This window comes from Aptenodytes patagonicus, chromosome 16 (assembly GCF_965638725.1).
Source record: "Aptenodytes patagonicus chromosome 16, bAptPat1.pri.cur, whole genome shotgun sequence".
NCBI lineage: Eukaryota > Metazoa > Chordata > Aves > Sphenisciformes > Spheniscidae > Aptenodytes > Aptenodytes patagonicus.
In genome coordinates, this window is record NC_134964.1 from 2,392,717 (window position 1) to 2,411,145 (window position 18,429).

The 18,429-nt window shown below is 34.6% G+C and overlaps 1 protein-coding gene across 6 annotated transcripts in view; it reads left to right on the plus strand.

Moving 5' to 3' along the window:
* Nucleotides 1-18,429, plus strand: part of STXBP4 (syntaxin binding protein 4) — a 75,989-nt gene that overhangs the window by 13,931 nt on the left and 43,629 nt on the right. For 5 of the 6 annotated variants that reach the window (XM_076353857.1, XM_076353862.1, XM_076353856.1 and 2 more), the window contains 11 exons: nucleotides 1,088-1,173; nucleotides 1,860-1,989; nucleotides 2,542-2,674; nucleotides 4,780-4,886; nucleotides 5,285-5,468; nucleotides 6,526-6,604; nucleotides 9,406-9,488; nucleotides 9,987-10,083; nucleotides 11,477-11,589; nucleotides 12,290-12,376; nucleotides 13,935-14,000. In XM_076353857.1, the coding sequence (XP_076209972.1) occupies nucleotides 1,088-1,173; nucleotides 1,860-1,989; nucleotides 2,542-2,674; nucleotides 4,780-4,886; nucleotides 5,285-5,468; nucleotides 6,526-6,604; nucleotides 9,406-9,488; nucleotides 9,987-10,083; nucleotides 11,477-11,589; nucleotides 12,290-12,376; nucleotides 13,935-14,000 (1,165 nt within the window). The remainder of the gene's footprint in view (nucleotides 1-1,087; nucleotides 1,174-1,859; nucleotides 1,990-2,541; nucleotides 2,675-4,779; nucleotides 4,887-5,284; nucleotides 5,469-6,525; nucleotides 6,605-9,405; nucleotides 9,489-9,986; nucleotides 10,084-11,476; nucleotides 11,590-12,289; nucleotides 12,377-13,934; nucleotides 14,001-18,429) is intronic. The other variant, XM_076353859.1, reaches the window with a different exon arrangement.

Here is an 18,429-nt window from a genome sequence, read left to right on the forward strand (position 1 = left end):
TTTTGTCATTTTTTAAAAAATAATATATCCAGCAGATTTCAACAACCCTCTGCAGTCACTGGAATTACTTGGGAATTATGTTCCCTGCAATCCGTTAATTTATGTTCTCTCTCTCTAATTCTATAATATTAATTTGGTGATGTTTCTGGCTTACATCATTCTAGATTATTTATATTTTTTTAATCTGTTATCACTGAGGTAATCATAGCTCAGATTATAAACTTTTTTTTTAAATTAGGCTGCAAGCAGTATTAGATGAATCAAGATTTTTTGTTTTCTCTTTAATTTATGTAATACAGGATGTACATCTTTGCTGCTTTTTTGCCAGTTTGTTACAATATGATTGGTTTCTGCAAAGAACTCTGCTTTTATTTTTTTTTTCAACAGTGCGCCTGACCAAGAATTGCCCTTTATTTCATCTTTTGTGGCTTTTTAAAAAAGATTTCACAATGAAAAAGATAAGCAAAGCCCAAGCACATACAATATTTAATATGTAGTGATATATACCTCAGATGAAATAGACTGCAAATTTCTGAGAGCTAAATAGAAATTAAGAGTTTGCATCTGTTTTTACTCATTCTTGAATAATTAATAAATATTTATTCTGTCCTCTTTTTTGAGGTGCCACAGCTTTGTTTGCCAGTCTCTTCTGGGTTCTTGTTCAGTATAGTTGAACTAAAAGTGTTCCTTAAAAATATGAGTATGCTATAGGTATATTATCTGATTCCCTCTAATATAAATAACTTGTTCTGGACCTAAGTAATACTACTGTCTTATTATCTGTAGTTGACTTGAATTACAAGTTTTTAAAGTTTTGAAATTGAGGATAAAGAGAGGTAATAATTAAGCTTTTCTACCAACAGACCATTTCATTCATAGTCTATCGCTATTCCATCCTTATCCTTCTGTATTACATTATCTTTTTCTTGCCTCTTCGGAATGTTTGACAGGGCTTTCCTCTTTCAGTTGAGGTTGAGCTTCCTTCTTTGAGGAAGGGTAACTGTTCAGTAGACACAGTAGCAGGTTTCAAAGGGTGCATTTAAACTAATGCCAAATCCTGACGAAGAGGATCTTTTTATTACCACAGGAAAGAATTCCTTGACCTGATGGATAAGTATGGCTCTCACAGTGACACCAACTCTGCAGGAAGTTCTCCAACACAACTATTAGCTGGTGAGAGATTGCTTCCTAGCCTGACACAATCCTGTAGGACAGTAGTCGTACTTCAGTGGAGTAGAAGCTTGCGCTTAAAACTCTCTTCATTTGGGGGGAGGGTATATTGGAGGAAGTGACTGAAAGTCAGGCAAAACACACATTTACTTAGACTTTAACATTTAGTTTGTAGTCTAAACATGTAACTTGGGTTTGTGTGTCAGTTTCCCCAACTCTTAAAATAAATATACTACCACCTACTTTCAGCAATTTTAAATAATGAATAATGTGAAACATATTTGGTATTTGTAGATGAAACGTACCATAAAATTTCAAAGTACTAAGAAAAATTTGAGCTAGAATACTATAAATTATAATCCTCGTGGAATTGTTGCCTAATTAGGATGCCTTTATATAGCATGAGTGATTATTCTTTAGGAAAGTCAGTTGAGATTTTTTTTTTTTGCACCCAGTTCGAAAAAAATCATCACTTACTATGTTTTAAAGAATTATTCCAGGAACCCTGGGTGGCTCGCAACTCTTAGCTGTGTAGACTTAAGCTTTCTTTTGGTTGCCTGATTGCTTGTAGTTTGTCTGTTTTCTAACATGACAATAGTCCTATTAAACTTACTTTCATGAGTTAAAATTTTGTGCTTTTTCCCAAATGTGTGTTTTATTTCTTTTTTTCATTATTTCTTTTCTTCAAGCAAAATCTATAGACAGCCCTTCTTCTGGATCATCCTCAAGGTCACAGAGTCCTCAGTTGCATCCGAAGGATAATATCACCACCATCAGTAGAAATAATTCTGTCCCAGCACCATCCCCAAAGTTTGCAAAGTAATTTCCAAAACCGACTGTAACTCTCGTGTGAGCTGTAGAAAATGCTGTATTTGGCTGGTCAGGAAAATTTTGGGTTGAGCACTAAGTGTTCAACTTTTTTTTTTTTTTTTTAAATCCTATACCTTATAATAGCATTGATATTGCAAACTTTCAGTTTTAATAAGTTATTTTTCTCATTTATTTAGTGTTTACATGGTAGAAGTAGATTAATCAGGTTGACTTTTGATCTCAGTGACTCCTAATGAATTAATGCTTCTGGTTTATGTATACCTAGGTACTCCCATAAGCCTTGGATATAAATAGTGGAGAGGAGCTTTTAGCCTTGTAAAGTAATATATCAACTCTTTTTGTAATTGCCAGAAGTAACAGCTCAAGTTGCTGATTTCATAGTAGGCAGTGTAATGTTTGAACATTGAGATTAAATGTCCACTATTTCTGTTGCTGTAATACATATTTGTGAAATCCATAAGATAAAGATAGTATATCACCTGAGTCTTTATTATCTAGTTCTGTGAAGTAATTCTATTTTTCTTTTCTTTCTCTTCGTAGGGATAGTGCATTTCAGATTATCTCTGTTTGCAAAGGAACAAGCCTAGGTTTGAATATTGTAGGAGGGATTAACAGAAATGAAGGGCCTTTGGTATATATTCAAGAAATCATCCCCGGTGGTGATTGTCATAGGGTAAAGACCTTTTTTCCCTCTCTCCCCCTTCAGTCACCTGTATTTTTGCCTTCATTTAGTACCTATTTCAGTATTTTATATATACAGTTATATTTTAAATACAAAATTTGTTTGTTTCTCCTTACTTTCTCTTTCAACAGAATTATCTCATTGCACCATAGCATGGTTACATGGTAATGAAAATTATTCATGAGTTCATTTGAGGTAAATAAGGATCTTATTCCCCAATTTATGTATGAGAAAATAAGAAATCAACTTCTTTAAGAGGTTACATGATGCAAGGTAAATCAGCACGGATGGGACAGAGCTCCAGATTGCATCTCTTTTTTTTTTTTCTTGGACGTTCAAAAATAATTTTTCCCTTGGACTTAATTTAGATGCGTCCTTGCAGTTGGAAAGCAATGTGTAGGCAAATTAGAATAAAAAATATTCTGATCGTGCAGACTAATAAAATGTATGAATCAGTACTGATTACTGTTTTCATTTATGACAAATGCAATATGTAAATCAGGAGGGTTTGTCAGTTTTAAAAAACCAAATAAATAACAACTGTCTGGTTCAAGTACACAAGACTGTTTATCCAAGTGTCTCCTTTTGTATCCTGAGTTGTTATGGTTATTTTGATGTGTAGATAACCAGTTTTTGCCTCTTGCCAAGCAAGAGGGTACGAGTTAATTTCACGAGCAATGAGTTTTGCCCCAAAACAGTCTATAAATATTGTGACTGAATTTTTGTAGATTAAGGTTAATCCCAAAAGGCCAAGAAGGAAGGAAAAAATGCAATGTTTCTCCAGGACTTTTTTAGTAGATAAATGGTAATCATTCTTCTTTTGTTTTCTCCTATTTTGTTGTGGCTTCTAAAACATTTTTCTCATTGTGAACATATAATTTAAAGCCTGTCATACATAATCGATAGACTAAGGCTGAGACATTAATTTGCGGTAGGTTCTAATAGTAGCAATATTAGAGGCAATTACCCAATCTTGGTTGTCCTGTTTGAGAAACCTACATAGCAAGCATATTTTAAATCTCTGCCACGTGAGGGCAGCATTGAAATTGGTATCTTTTCATAGGCAGGATGCAAGCGAAATAAAAGATCTACAACTATTTTCTTTAATCAAAACCAAAACACTAAGTGACAAAAGAATGTAGTAAAGTGCTATCATAGGTTTGAAATAACACAGCTAAAATTATGGTATGTGGGTTTTAAATATGTAAAATTATACTGGTCTTGAAAAGGTATTTTACTTCTTTCCTATGTATCTTCTTCTGTACACAGTTTGTTTCACATGGTCAGATTGATTAATTTCTTAAGAGCTGAAGAACACACGTTATGTGTAATTTAATGTGTATTACATTAGACTAACTCTGTAACCATAGGTGAATTACATGAATTTTCAGTTAAATTGTTGAGGCCTCTTTTAAAATGTTAGTAAAGAAACCTTTATCTTAGTGAGAAATCTAGCTTAGCATGTTTAAAGTCTTGTCTTACAGTCCCTGAGACAGAAATGTGATATGATCCTGTGCTGGTAGAAAGTTTGCAATGAATTAAACAGAAGCACAAAGTTGGCAATGTTATTTCTGTCGTGGTTTTGACTGGTGAATTCCTAATCGGCTAATCTGCTTTTCTCATTAAGATTAATATGGCGAGTAAGTGCCTGAACTGTCCCATGTATAGCCAAGAACATTTGGGTTTGAAATACAAATTAATCCAGCTCACAGCTGAATTAATTAGTGAAGAAGCTTCCTGTAGTCAGATGGGTTGGTACTCCTTGCTGGAAAAATTACTTTCTGTGGTTGGTTGGTTGGTTGGTTGGTTTTAACAGAAATATGCATCTGGGTCCAAATTTCTTCTTTACGCAATATCTGAGATCTGTTCTGTCTCATGAAGCTTTTATAATGACTGCTGTCACGGTGATTAAATGATCATTTGATCTGCTGTTTATTTCTGGAAGATTGTCAGGCAAAATGTATAGCCATTCTTGATATTTCTCGTCTTAACAGATCCAGAGGAATATGTTAAAGTGCTGTGATTGTACAGTGCTTTCTGTAGTGTTAGCAATTAATACAAAATTTGTGGGTTTGGTTTTTTATTTGTTATGTTAGGATGGACGACTGAAGCCTGGAGATCAACTTGTATCCATAAACAAAGAGTCAATGATTGGTGTCTCCTATGAAGAGGCAAAAAGTATAATCAACAGAACAAAGATGAGGTATCTGTTACTGTCAAACAGCTAACCCTCCAAAATGGTTTATTATGCAGTATTTATGGTCAGATTGTGAAATGTCGTGTGTACTGAGAGGAAGTGCAAGGGATATTAATTTTTTTGAAATATTCAATTGCAATATTATTTTGTAGAAAAAGACTAAAATGAACCTTTTAGACCTGTAAAATTATGATACTTTCATTCCTTTCAAAAGGAAAAAAAAAAAACCCAAACCCACACTATTTGCCTTTTTTAATGATGGGGAATAGAAGATCCTTTTAGAAAAATAAACAAACAAAATCACACACAGTGTGTGGGAAAATGTAATTTTTGCAACAGTAGCGTATAACCTTACGAACAGTATAGTATACAATATGTTGAAACTTTTTTAATTTTAATTTTAGGTTTGAAAGTTTTTGGGAGATAGCTTTTATTAGACAAAAAAATATTCCTGGTTATTCAGAGAATCTGCAACGTCCTTTCAGTCTCTTAACGCCTTCTGTAGCATGTGGAGAGCAACAGGCTGCAGGACTTAGTCCTCTTGCATCTCCTAATGGGAAGCTTGTTTCAATGTTCACTCCAAATGCTGTGAGTATACTTATTACTCCTCTTAGTATAAAGTGAGCAAATGGTTGGTTTTCCTAATTTTATTGGAATTTCAGCGTAGGGTTATTTTAATTCAGTTTCCATTCTAGTAAGAAAATGACTGACTCTTTTTCCTGCACAATATTAATTCTTGGGAATATCAAGACTTTTCCAGAAGATGTGTAACAGTAGAGTAAACCACACTGATGAGAGGAACAAGAGTATTAGTTGACTTGTGGTAAGAAAACAAATCAAATAAAATAAGCATTAACCGTGTTCTTAGATACAAAGTTCTTCTTACTGTTTCTCTAGGGAGTAAAGTTTCAGAACCAGATATATATAGTTATATATTTCAGAGATAAAGTACTCTGATTACTACATATGTGTGAGTACAGTACCATCTCACAAGTTACACTTCCTCCATGATGATGAGATTTTCGCTTAAAAATCAGTCCTAGAAGAATGTGGGTTTTTCCCCCTTTCTTTCAGCTAAGCAACAATTGTTGTTTTAATTCATACAGCTCACCACTAGTGTAAAGAAGTAATGTTGACCATAAGAAAGAAGATTTTAAAACTACTCTATAATTTCAGTTTTTCAAAAAACATTTTCAATTTATGGCATTTTTAAAACTAAATAAAGTATTATCTTTGAACAAGGAAGAATAAAATGTTCCATGTCAAACACAAAGTCAAAACAGGTGATTCTCAATTGTTCTTACATTTGTACTTAAAATTCTTGTCCATTTTTCTTTCCTATTAGAGAGACAAACATTGCAACAGGTTGCCTAGAGGGGCTGTGCTATCTTAATCTGTGAAGATACTCAAAACCTAACTAAGGTTTTGATGAGGCCCTGATCTAAGATTTTTGAATGGCATTCCTTCTCACCACCACCACCCCCCATGCCTTCCATTTTCTCCTAGGGTTGTTTTGATCTATCCAGCACTATTTCTCCCCCAGTCTTCCTTCCTCTCCCTCTCTTCTACATTAATGTGTATTTCTAGTTTGGCTTGTGATCTGTTTTAGAAATGGTATTTCATGACTTTTGATTTTCTTTCATAGATGGAAACTGGAGTCAAGATGGAAGAGCAATCTCCAATTACTTCTCTAGACAGCAGTCCTACTGATGTGTCTGCCACTGGTAAATGCTGATTTAATTCCCTGCCACCCTTTTTTTCTGCAATAACTGTCATACAGAAAATAGTACATAGTGAGACTCGATAGTCTTTAAAAAAAGGAATATTGCACTGTTTTTGTAGTACTAAATAAAGGACTGAGTTCAATGGATTGTCTAGTAGCTTCTGTCAAATGTAACTTACATTGTCTTTAACAAACAGCTGAAACCAAACAAAAATGAGTGATCACAACATTTGCTATACAGCAGTAATGATAGTAGACTCAGTAGAAACCAGATAATGAACACTCACATATAGATCAAGATTAGGGTGCTTTCTTGATTTGATGGAATTCTGTGGATGTATACTGCTTGCACTTTTTTTTTGTTTGTTTTAAATCAGGGCAGCATATTGGAAGGATAGAAATAACATGCAGGCCTCTTTCAATTTTCAATTGATAACACTAGAATATATATCTGTATATTTATATTTGAGAGTCATGACATTCAAACAAAGACAACAGTCACTTTGATCATATCTCTAAATGCATATTTTGAAAACAACACTAAGGAAAAATAGAGGTTGTAGAATTTGGTCAGAACCAAATCTGAACTGAACAATTGTAATTCCTTTGGGAAACAAATATGTGTTGTATTTACAAACAGTGAAAATGCAGTAGTCTGACATAATCATGAGAGTCTCAATTGACACAGCAATATAACTGATTCTGTTCTGTATTTCTGTATGAAGACCTGAACTATATTCTTTTTCTTCAGGCGGTAGTTAAGTAAGCATGACCTGTGCTTCTCAACTTGACGTCTAATATACTGAGAGAGGAAGGACAAACATACAGGATCTGATTCATTCTAGATGTCGCTCCACTGATGTTATTTAAATTGTACCTGCATTTATTATGGCCCATATTAGATATCCTAATTTTAAATGAAACAGTCTCCATATTGCAAATCTGACCGGTTGGCTTCCTTCCTTGAAGGGTGAGCTGACTGAATGTGAACTTTTGAAACTGGAAAGGTTGTAGTATTGAATACACCTGGAGTTTAATGATCACACGTTTTTTTCATATTGATCATGAAAAACACCACGACTAAATCAGAGGAACAAGACAAAAGGCTATTTTTGAATATATTCAGAATATAAGACTCTTGGTTAATATAATGCAATACACAGGAGCTTCATTCCAAGAAGGCCACAGTTTCTTAACATATCTGAATAACGTAGCTAGTAGAGTGGAAAGCAGAAATACTTGCAGCTCCAGTTTGTAGTTTCTTGTCATTTTTCATTTTAGTCTTATTTAATAGCACATCCTTAGTCAAAGCTGCCACTTCTCTCATGCTGCCCTTTTTCAAGGACAGCCTTTCGAAGATAACCTTGAAAAATTAAAGTAGCTCTTAGATTTTTTTTTTTTTAATGCTGTAAGAAAAATCAGCATAATTTTGAGAAATTCTTGCACAAACTCATACACTAGGCTTTTTCACTCTGAGTTGAAAGGAAGTGTGCCAATTCAGCTGAGGTTCTAGCCCGCTGTCTTCAGAATTTAATATAGCATGTGAGAGGTGTTGGTGTCAGAGGTTTTCAAGATGTTTTGGTTTATGCTTTTGGCATATAAAGAGAATGTAAATTACTTTGAGCTGGGAAACAGATACGCTGTGAAACTAAAAAAAACCAAAAAGAATTCTATGCGATTCCTTCTGTTCCTTTAGAGAGAATCTCAAACTGCAAGATCTTTAGTTTTCAAATGCTGGTTTTGGTTTCAGTACCTCTCTAGTCCATTAATGAAATAATGAATTAAGATCTAAATTATATTTATAAATAATGAACGCAAACAAGTATTCCATTTTCTTCTGCGAAAAACAAGTCAATGAATTTGTTCTATTTACATACATCTAAAATCCAAAGAAATCGATAGTTAACTGCTCCTTTTGCGTACTGTCTGTGATCAAAGGCTTCCAAAGGTTGCTGCTTCTTGTGTTGTATCCACAGGTGTGTCTGAAACATGACAAAGCTGTGACTGCATTTCTCGAGTTCCACTAAAACTAAGCATGCGCACCAAAAAAAAAAAAGCAATTGCCCTGAAATCTTACATATGGACTGCTTAGTACTGCTAGCTTCTTTTCCTTTCCTTAGCTTAATCATTTGTGTATGTTGGAAATAAAATAGATGCACCATAAGTTATTAATGCAACTAGCTGAAATTATGCAAACTTTTATTTCTGACTGTAAGGACTGGAGGGGATGATGGCTTAATGGATGGTAGTTCTTGGAAAAGAGTTCCTCCCGGGAAAAAATACTGAGGAGCCTGCTGGAATTCAGTCTAAGCTACCTCCACACAGCCCTTAGTTGGCAACAGATCATTCCCTCTCTTTCCACAGTGTTTTCTAGATCACTAGGTAGGCTTTTGGGAACTGTTGATTATGCTGAGGGTGTGTCTTGAAGGTCTTTCTCAGAATTCACCAGTGTGTTTCCCCTTCTGTTTCCAGAGTAACTGTGTATCTCCGAGAGAAGAGAAAATACCACAAGTATAAGCCATATGCTTGATGAATCGCTCAAAGTTATTCCTGGTTTCTTTTTGCTAATTTGCTACCTGCCACTTTTTGATGTGAAAAAATAGTTTAAGTGATTGATACCCATAATTTTTGTTTATTCCAATTATGTCCTTTAAAAAAAAAGTAAATCTAAATATTAACATTTATTTGTGGCAAGTGGGTATTTAGCTGGCATCCATTCGATGAACAGAGCTTCAGAACAAATTTTTCAAAGCAATAGTTACAACTGTATCGTTATTTAATTTTAATTTTTTTTCTTCTTAGTTATTGCCCCCAGCCAGAATGATGATTATGAGCTGCAGGAAAGGAACTCTACTATTCGTCTCAAAGCAGAGAAGCTGGAGAGGGTAAATACTTACAATCTTTTTAGTTTTCCTTTCTTCCCCTTCGTGATGCATGTAAAACATCTGGAGCATATTTCTAGGTTGAGAAACTTTAAGGTATAAATTATACACCAAATTTTCTACTTGGATAGTTCTTTCAGGTTGCAGGCCAATATTTCATTCTATATATTGGGCAAATTACTGTTTTTGTTAACCTAATTACTGATTAACTCTTCTGGGAATCTGAACATCCCTCAGGATTTTTAAGGCAGTTATTAAGGACAAAGGGTTTTGCTTATTACACTCATCTGTATTCAAGGTTAAATAATATCTGAACATCTCTCAATTAGAAGGAAAAGTCACAGAGTGTCTCTGGAATAAAAGTGTTGTCAGTGAGAGTGTACTGTGATACTAAGGCTCTTTGAAGTATAGCTCTTTAATTACTCTCCCGTGTCCCTGCAGCCATTATCCCTAGTCCTTTCTTTTTTTTTTTTTCCTCCAAAATAAGTTTTCTCCTTCCAGGCATTGAATTATCTTGGGATTCAGCCCACGGATGAACAGCAGCAGCAACTAAGGCAGCAACTTCAGAAAGATTCTAAAGGAACAGTGTCCTTTGGAGGTAATAATTTGTTAATTACCATGGAAAATAATGAAATGTAGGACTATAGAAGTGATAGATAATAACCATTAATATATTTTCTGTCAGTATTGGGTTGCTACTGCAAATAAAATGATACTTTGAGGCAAGAACCTTATTCTACTGTATAAAAATAAGCTTGGGATTCTGAAACTAAGTAATTGGAAAGCAAATCACAAGTTTATCTAATTCAGAGCAGCCTTGAGAAAGTTTTGATTTTGTGCTCACAAATTCCTAAATTTTTGCCTTGACAATAGGGTACTGTAATTGTTCCAAAAATTACCTGGGAGAGTATTGATGGTTAAAGAGACTTCTTGAAGCAACTAAGCGAATGGATTATTTAAGTTGTTTAGTTTGTGAGAAGCAAGAACACTTCAACTATTGCATATAGAAAGAGATTTTCATGGAGACCATCATGATTCTTCTTCTAGCTAAACCTAATTCTGATAGGAATGAGATGCTTCTGTTGGTTATGGCAATTTTGGTAGGTGACACGATTTAAGAATATTTCTCATAAACTGTGAGACATATGATAGTTCTGATGCTAAAACTGGTGGAAATTTCACTTTTCCTAAAGTTTATGAAGAACAGCATCAAGCACTAGTATGTGAAAAATAATTTCTTGTACTTAACCATCCAAAAAGACACTGGATTTTCAAGTACCTTATCAAGAAAGATACTGGATCTTCCATCAGATTTTATGTGGTGTAAACAAACTGACCTTTATATTTCTACTTTTCTGTCATATTGTAGCAGAATTTTTTTTTTTTCTACAATCAAAATGAATGGGTAATCCAAGCCATGTTGATTGAGAATGTTGTAGTGTTTGTGTTTAAAACTTTCAACTTGGTCAACGTCAATTTTGCCAGGTCTCTATCAGGGGTTTAAAGGACCTGCAAAGGAAGCTATGAGCTGTGAGCTAGCATTAAATTTATCCTTTTTCCTGCAGAGACACCGTGTCTCCTCTAGTAAGGTCAATTCATTGGGAAGGGCAGGTGTATAACAGGTGTGCAGATTTCTTTTTAATTTTCCACAGGGGTCTGCCAAATGTAGAGCATCTCTAACCAGGTACTTTGAAGGTGAACTTCATACCACCTTTTGTTTTGTTTTCTCCTTCACAATTGATTCAGGGATATTTCATCCCAAGACCTGTTTTGAACATTTCTGTTCTTATTCTTACCAGCTTTACCAAATGTTTCTGTTCAGAGAGATGTGTCTGATTTTCATATTTTCCTGTCGAAAGCTTATGGAGGGCAGACGCTGCATTTGTAAAAGAGTAGCCATATATTGTGATATTAGTAGTTGTGTTGCATCTAGTGATACTGCTGCTAAACTGAACTTGTGGACTACAGCAACAAACTCTAAACTTTTTTAGATTTCGTTGAAGTTTCAAGGAACCTGTTCTCTGTGCAATTGAATGCAACGGATGATGGCCAAAAATCTGTAACATTTGGGGTCAATGAAATTGCCAGCTTACTGGATTCACAGGTAAAATATGTGCCTGTGCAGTGTTTAACTGCTGGGAGGAGATTATTGGAGAGCTTATTATATGTAAGATTACTGCAAATCTTGGGCAGATGTTTAGAACAGCTCCATATCTTTATAGATATGTGTATATAGATATATATATAGATATATATAGTGTTCTTTAAGATAACCTAGTTTCTGTGAAGCTTTTTAAAGCAACCTGCTTTGCAGAAAGCGATTCACGTAATTATGCTGTGATTTGTTATAAGTATGGACAACAGTGATTTACTGAGGTTTCTTAATGGAATACATATTGCTACTACCTGTGTGAGTGATAAACAATTATGGGGCCCAGTGATTTGAACTACTGCTACAGTGAAAATCACTTTATTCCAGAGGAGACTTTAAGAAAGAGCATTTGCAGCATAGGAATACTAAAATAAAATTATGTATTATTTAAAATATTGAAGAAAACAGGGGCTATTAGTGTTGTATTCTTGGTACTTTTAAAAATATTTTTATTAATCCTTTTAACGGGAAAAATAATTGTCCCTTTGGAAGATAAGTTGGTCAGAATTTTCTTAAACATTTTTAGTATTTTCAGAGATTTAAATTATTTTAAAATTAAGATTATCCTCTCATTTTCTTAACAAGACCTTTTAAGATTATGGAAGATACAGTTTGCAATACATTCTAACCTTACATATTTAAATACGCACAGTTTGTAACCCGTGATTCTTTGGAGGATGACATGGAAAGACTTAAGAAAGAAAGAAATGAAGCTTTAAAAGAAATGAGTAAATTAAAGGTAATACTTAATTTTTATTTGCTTTAAATTATTCAAGAGACTAATTTCTTTTTGAGTGTAATAATAATTTAGTGTTTTTCTTTTTAATTTTATGTGCAATTTTTGATGAATAAATAAGGCAGAGCAAACTGTGAATTATGTTTGAAGATTGTATGGTTACAGTGTATTTCTGGAGACAGTGAATTTTATTTGTTATACTGAATACTAACGCATTTTTTAATCTGACTCACAGAGAAATGAGACTAAGCAGACATTTCACAAAAGTGAATTTGGAGAAGTGACTGATTTCCATAGCAATTTTACTTAGAAATGTGTGATCCTAGTAACCTCAGTGTCTCAGCATATGCTAATACTTTTGAAAGAAGTCAGAACTGGAGGATAAATTAATCTGTTTTCAAATTCAATACATATTTTCACAGACATTACAAAATACATAAGACCTAAAGCAACAAATATATTTATTGTTTCTTAATACCCTGGGTTACAGCCACAGTCCTATGCTCCTGAATTTCTTTTTTGACAACCCAAAATGTAAAAAATTCTGGTTCTGTATTCAGCGTACCTAACTCTTGTTCTTGGACAGGACTGGAAAATTGATCCCAGGATACAGGCAATTCTACAAATTGCCTCCTAGTCCAAAAAAATTCTTTCTCGCTATAGATTACGAAAACATTGGGTTGACATGCACAAAGATCTGTTCTTTGTTGTGTGCACAAAGATTTTTCTTCTGAAAACTTTGTAGTGAAATGAAAGAACCCGATTTACATTGAACACTGAAGAAGTGAATACTTATCATGAGTCCCTAAATTGCTGATGTTGAAAACTGGCAATGATCCATCTATAATTGCTTCATTTCTTATATTCTTCCCTTAACAATCCACAGTCAAATACTTGATACTGAGTGAGAAATACCCTTGGTCTGACTCAGTATGAGAATCTTTATGCCTTTATAGCACTTTTTTTTTTTTTTTTTTTTTTTAAACTTTGTTAGAACTTTTAACCTCCTGAAAGTGGTGTACCTACGGGCTTCTGGTATAAGTAGGCGAGTGAAGGAATGGTCAATCATACAATGTTGAAAATAACTTGACGTGAATATTAGGTTGGACAGCAATCTGTTAAAGCCACAAAAATGTCTTTATTCTGCTCAGTTGTTAGGTGGCTAGGTAACAAGAGACTTAAAACGTGTATTTTACTTATATCACAGAAATCTTCAGTAAATAATCCTCAGATGCTCAAGAAACTTAAACAGTATCAATGAACTCTCTGAAAAACTAGCTTTTAGAGATTAAAATTTGGTTTTGTCACAGGTTTTATAAAAGCTGTTGATTATTTATTATTTCCACCAGAACTTTTTTAATATGTGTGTTTCTGATTATACAGCATTATTAACAGACATACGTTGTGGCCTAGAAACATAGTAGTACAGAAGGCAGTAAGTACATTGATAGAAGTTAAGTATCGCTACTTGTAGTTTGGAAAGAGCTAATTGGGTTTTAGGAATAAAAACTCTTTCTCTTTCAGACCTAATTATTAATTATTTTTTCCTTTTTTTTAACAGGAAAAATTGTCTGAATCTGTGAATTTACAGAAACAGTTAACAGAGGAGCTACAAATAGTCAAGCAAGTATGTTGAAGTTTCTTAAAAATATAACTGTTCTCTTTTTTTTTTTTTACTTTTTTTTGTGGAAGGGAGAAGGGAGCACTTCTTTCTCTCTTGATGCTCACATAGACTATACTTTCACACTGGTTTCAACACAAAGTGGTTCTTTTGTTACTACAAAGTGTTTGATTAGAATTGGAGAATATTGATCCTTAAGTTTTTAGAGCAATAATACTTCTCTGCTGTTGAATTGAGGTAGGAACCATAAGACAAACTGGATCAGGTAAGTTGGATAATAATGTAGTAGTACCTTTCTGGTCCTAAGTGTTCTTAAATTGATTTTGCTGTTCTTGGGCAACGGTGTGCCTAATCTACAGTCCTAACGTTAGCTACTTTATATGTCAAACAGAGTTTTAATTATGTAAAAACAGACACGCTTAACAATTCTACCTGGTATTTACCAGGAAAGAAATGATAGTAAGTGTTTAGTGAGGAATGTCTTGTTTCTGTCTCCATATCTATCTATAATTATGAGAGGAGAAATAAGAGTTTCTTATGAAATTTAGCCTTCTTGTGTCTCTTAAAGGAAATTTCCTATTATATGTAAATCTCACGTCTTTTATAGCCTGGATGCAAAACCAAGTAACTTTCCTGTTTCCTGCTTCTACTGAACATCATCCTGTCAGCTCTTTTCTTCTTATGAGCTGGCCGCTTTTCTTCTCTCCTGTACTGCTACACATATTCCTTGCAGGTTTCTCATGGCTATCTGTTCCATCAGATGTCATACGTAAAAATGCAAGATACGGTTTAAAAATCTTTCTGTGTACTGTTATATTAAGATTAGTTTTATGTTTTTGCTCATACATGCAGATTTGTTCAGCACCTTCATTATCACCTTTTATCCTTGAATGTGAGAGAACTGCTTGAAAGCTTTTTTCCATTAATATTGTGATGTTGCCATCTGTACACTGCGGGACAGCAGGGAAATAGATTGCATTCTTTTTTGGATAAAAAACTGTTCCTCATGTTTCCATTCAGTCGGTCTGTTGCTCTAGACTAGAGCAGATGTTCAGTCTATCAGTCTAGACTAAAGCTAGTACAAAGTACAAACCCCAAAATGCAAACAGTATGGACATCAGGTCCTCAGCATCGAGAGTTTCAATTCACATACCTGCTCGTATTGGGAAGGTAGGCTTGGGCAAAGATGGTTTAAGATGGTCTGGTTTAAGTGGCAGCAATGCCCGTTTTTACCACACGAGGTCCTCGTACTTTTATTTTTCTCTCAAGTACTGTCATGTGATGGCGAAGGTCAGCTTTGCAGGACAAACCTCCGGGGGATAAATACTCTGATTTTCTAGTAAGCGTTTTAAGTAACTGCTATTGAAAAGGTACCATATAGTGCAATGAACGAGAAATAATAAATTATGTGTAATTACAGCACCGTGTGACCTATTTTAGGAGATACAAGTGGACTTTTAATGGAAATTCTAGTTCTGTTTATACTTGGTGCATTTTCAAGTGTTTTATATATATTTCTGTAGTTCAGAACCAATGTTGACGCTGAGATTCATGGTGATACGAAGTTTCAGGCTACTTACAGTACAAGTTGCCATTTAACTTACGATAATGCATTCCTGCTTGAGCTGAAGTTAGTGAAATGAGTTAACTGAGTATGTTACTGAGCCCTAATGGCCTGATTAAAAGTAAACAAACAAACCAACTTAAGTATGTGCTTAAGGTCTTCTGAATTCAATACAGTTTAAACGTTTTTTTAAAATCACTGCTTTCCTGAAAAAACAAGGTTTTAAATGAGGATATAGGCTATCAGTCATATATTGGAGTATCTTTTGTGGTATTTCTATTGCCTACTAATTGTGAAGCGCAGAGATTGCAGCTTAATTAGGACAGGCATACAAATGTTCTGGTTAATGAACATGTTTTGTTAGTACCAATTCATTAAACAGTGCTTGAATCAGTAGCTAACAGGATAAACAGAAGATTAGAAATACTGATAAATTTGAAATGAGGTCGTAATTATTTTCCAATATTGGTCTATGACAATTAAACTATATTAATTGATATATTTTTACTTTGAGATTGTGATATAGCACTATCTTTGGGTCTTCTTTGAAATCATATGGAAGCTGAAATTGGCACAAAACATAGAAAGGCACTTTTGAGTACCTGAAATCATCAACACCATGAATGTGAAATCCGCAATGATGTCTTCTATCTTCCTGGACAAGCCTGACTCTATTCTGTGCTGCCTGAAAGTCCTGGGTCATACCAACCTGAATGATCTCTTCTTTACTAGAGCTTTTTTTATGCCGTTATTGTCAGCTGAAGCACCTCAGCTAAACGTAGTAAATGTGAAAGGTCATAAAGATAGGATGCGGTTTGTGGTATCCCATTCTGCTGGACTTGTATTTCGTAGGGCTAAGATTTGCTATTCTATGCTTATGTTTTCTAAGGGGAAAAAAGGTGCTTTGAAAACCAGGACTTGAATGCCTGCTACTTTGGAAGCAGTATATAATTTATTTCACCCTGCCTGAAAAAAGTATTGGGTTTATTTTTATTTCACTAGCTTTTTTATTTTAATATATAGTAAAGATACTCAGCGTTCTTTTAAAGGATGTTTTCAGCATGCAATTTTTGTAAAATTAATGAATAAATATAATTGAATTGTAACTACAATTTTTTGTGTGGTTTAGAAGAATACCTTTGTTCCAGCGTTTGTGGTGGCTGGAATATTACTCGGATAAAACCTTCTCCTGACACTTGAATTTATCCAAGGAAGAAACAGAACCTGGCTTTGAAAGAAACCTGTACCTTGAAATTGATTCTGTGAGGATTCAGTTTCTCTCCTCCAGCCTACAGTTTCTTACTTGTTGTAGAGGCTTCATAGCAGATTAGGAGAAATGGTCCCATCAGGCATTTATATAGATGAAATATTAGCAGCTGCAGATTCCATTTCTGTTGTGTCTTCTTTCATACAAGCAGTTGAATGGGACAAGAGAAAATGTTGCTGAAGCATGCTGTAATCCATCTGTTCTTCACTGGTGGGGGCCCCTTACCTGCCTAAGTAGGAGAACCCACCACGTCGCCGCAGTGCCAGCTTCAGTAACCGTAGAACGGGGAAACCTGATGGTATCCTTTCCCTTTGTGCCTCCCTGCTCTAGCAAACAGCTCTGGTTTGTCAGAAAATTTTTGTTAATTCAGTTGTAGTGTAGATAATCATTTCATTGTAATGTAAGAATCCATTGTTAGTTAATTATTCCTTTAGGTCTTTCACTGTTGAAATCTGGTCATACTTAGTCTGCTATTACAGAGAAATTAATATTCAACAATTGGGTTTCTGAAAAAACAATGGAGGAGTAAAGGCAATTCTGGATTATAAGAGATTAAACCTTTATCTCAAGGAGGTCTTATTTCAAAATGAAGACCTCCCTTTTCATTATAGCAATTTTCCCATGACTTTTCTGATGTCAGTTTATTTAAATAATTCCTATGTGTGCATTTTTAAGCTACCACCCTTTGTCAAGGCCTCTGTGTTCATTTATATTAGTCAAACTTAATACCAGACCATCTTTTCACTTTTGTCTCCCAGAGTCTTTTTCCCACCTCCAGCCTATTACTGAAGGATACCTTTGCTGCTGAAGACTACCAAATCATCCTCTGTATCAGTAGGGACCAGCTTTTCTTGCTGGTGAGTCACACTGTTTCTTACAGTGGCAAGAACATGCCCTCCTCAGAGGCAGTAAGTTTGACCTCTACTGATGTAGATTCATAGCTTCTTAGAAGCCCCTGTGTTCTCTGAATTGTTTCTAGGAAAAAGAACTGCTGTGAGCAGCTTGCAGGAGGGGTGGATTGTTCTGGTGGTCTTTCAGTGAGTGCTTTCAGTAATGGCCCGTTGCGCTGCTTTTAGTGCAGTGCAGACAGACAGCTGTAAAACGAACTAGCCGAATAACAGAAAGACATGCAGCAATAAGCTTTTGAATAGTCTGCGTTTCCAGGTGGAGATGATCATCATGTAGAATAGGCTCATCTAGTGTGCTTCCAAAAGGGAAAAAAAAAAAAATTATACTTGCTGTCAAATTAAAGGTTATTTCAATGTATCTTACCACTTGTGTTCCTATAACAGAAACCTCTAAACTATGTAACACCAGTGCCATCTGTATTCACTAATGATGTTGCTGTTTGCTACATGTGTGATTACTTCTTCTAATGCTTTATTTTCTAAGAGACCAGAATGTCCCTGGCAATCATCCAAATTGGTGTTATATTGCAAAACCATTGTAAATATGGGGAAGATTATGTCCTATATATGTCATTGAGATTAGTTTACTTACAGCCTGAAATAAATTTATATTGTTTATTAAGGCTAACAGTGTACAGGTTAAAAGTCATCTGAAACTGAGATTGGTAGATTATTTTACAGAGAAAACATGACAAA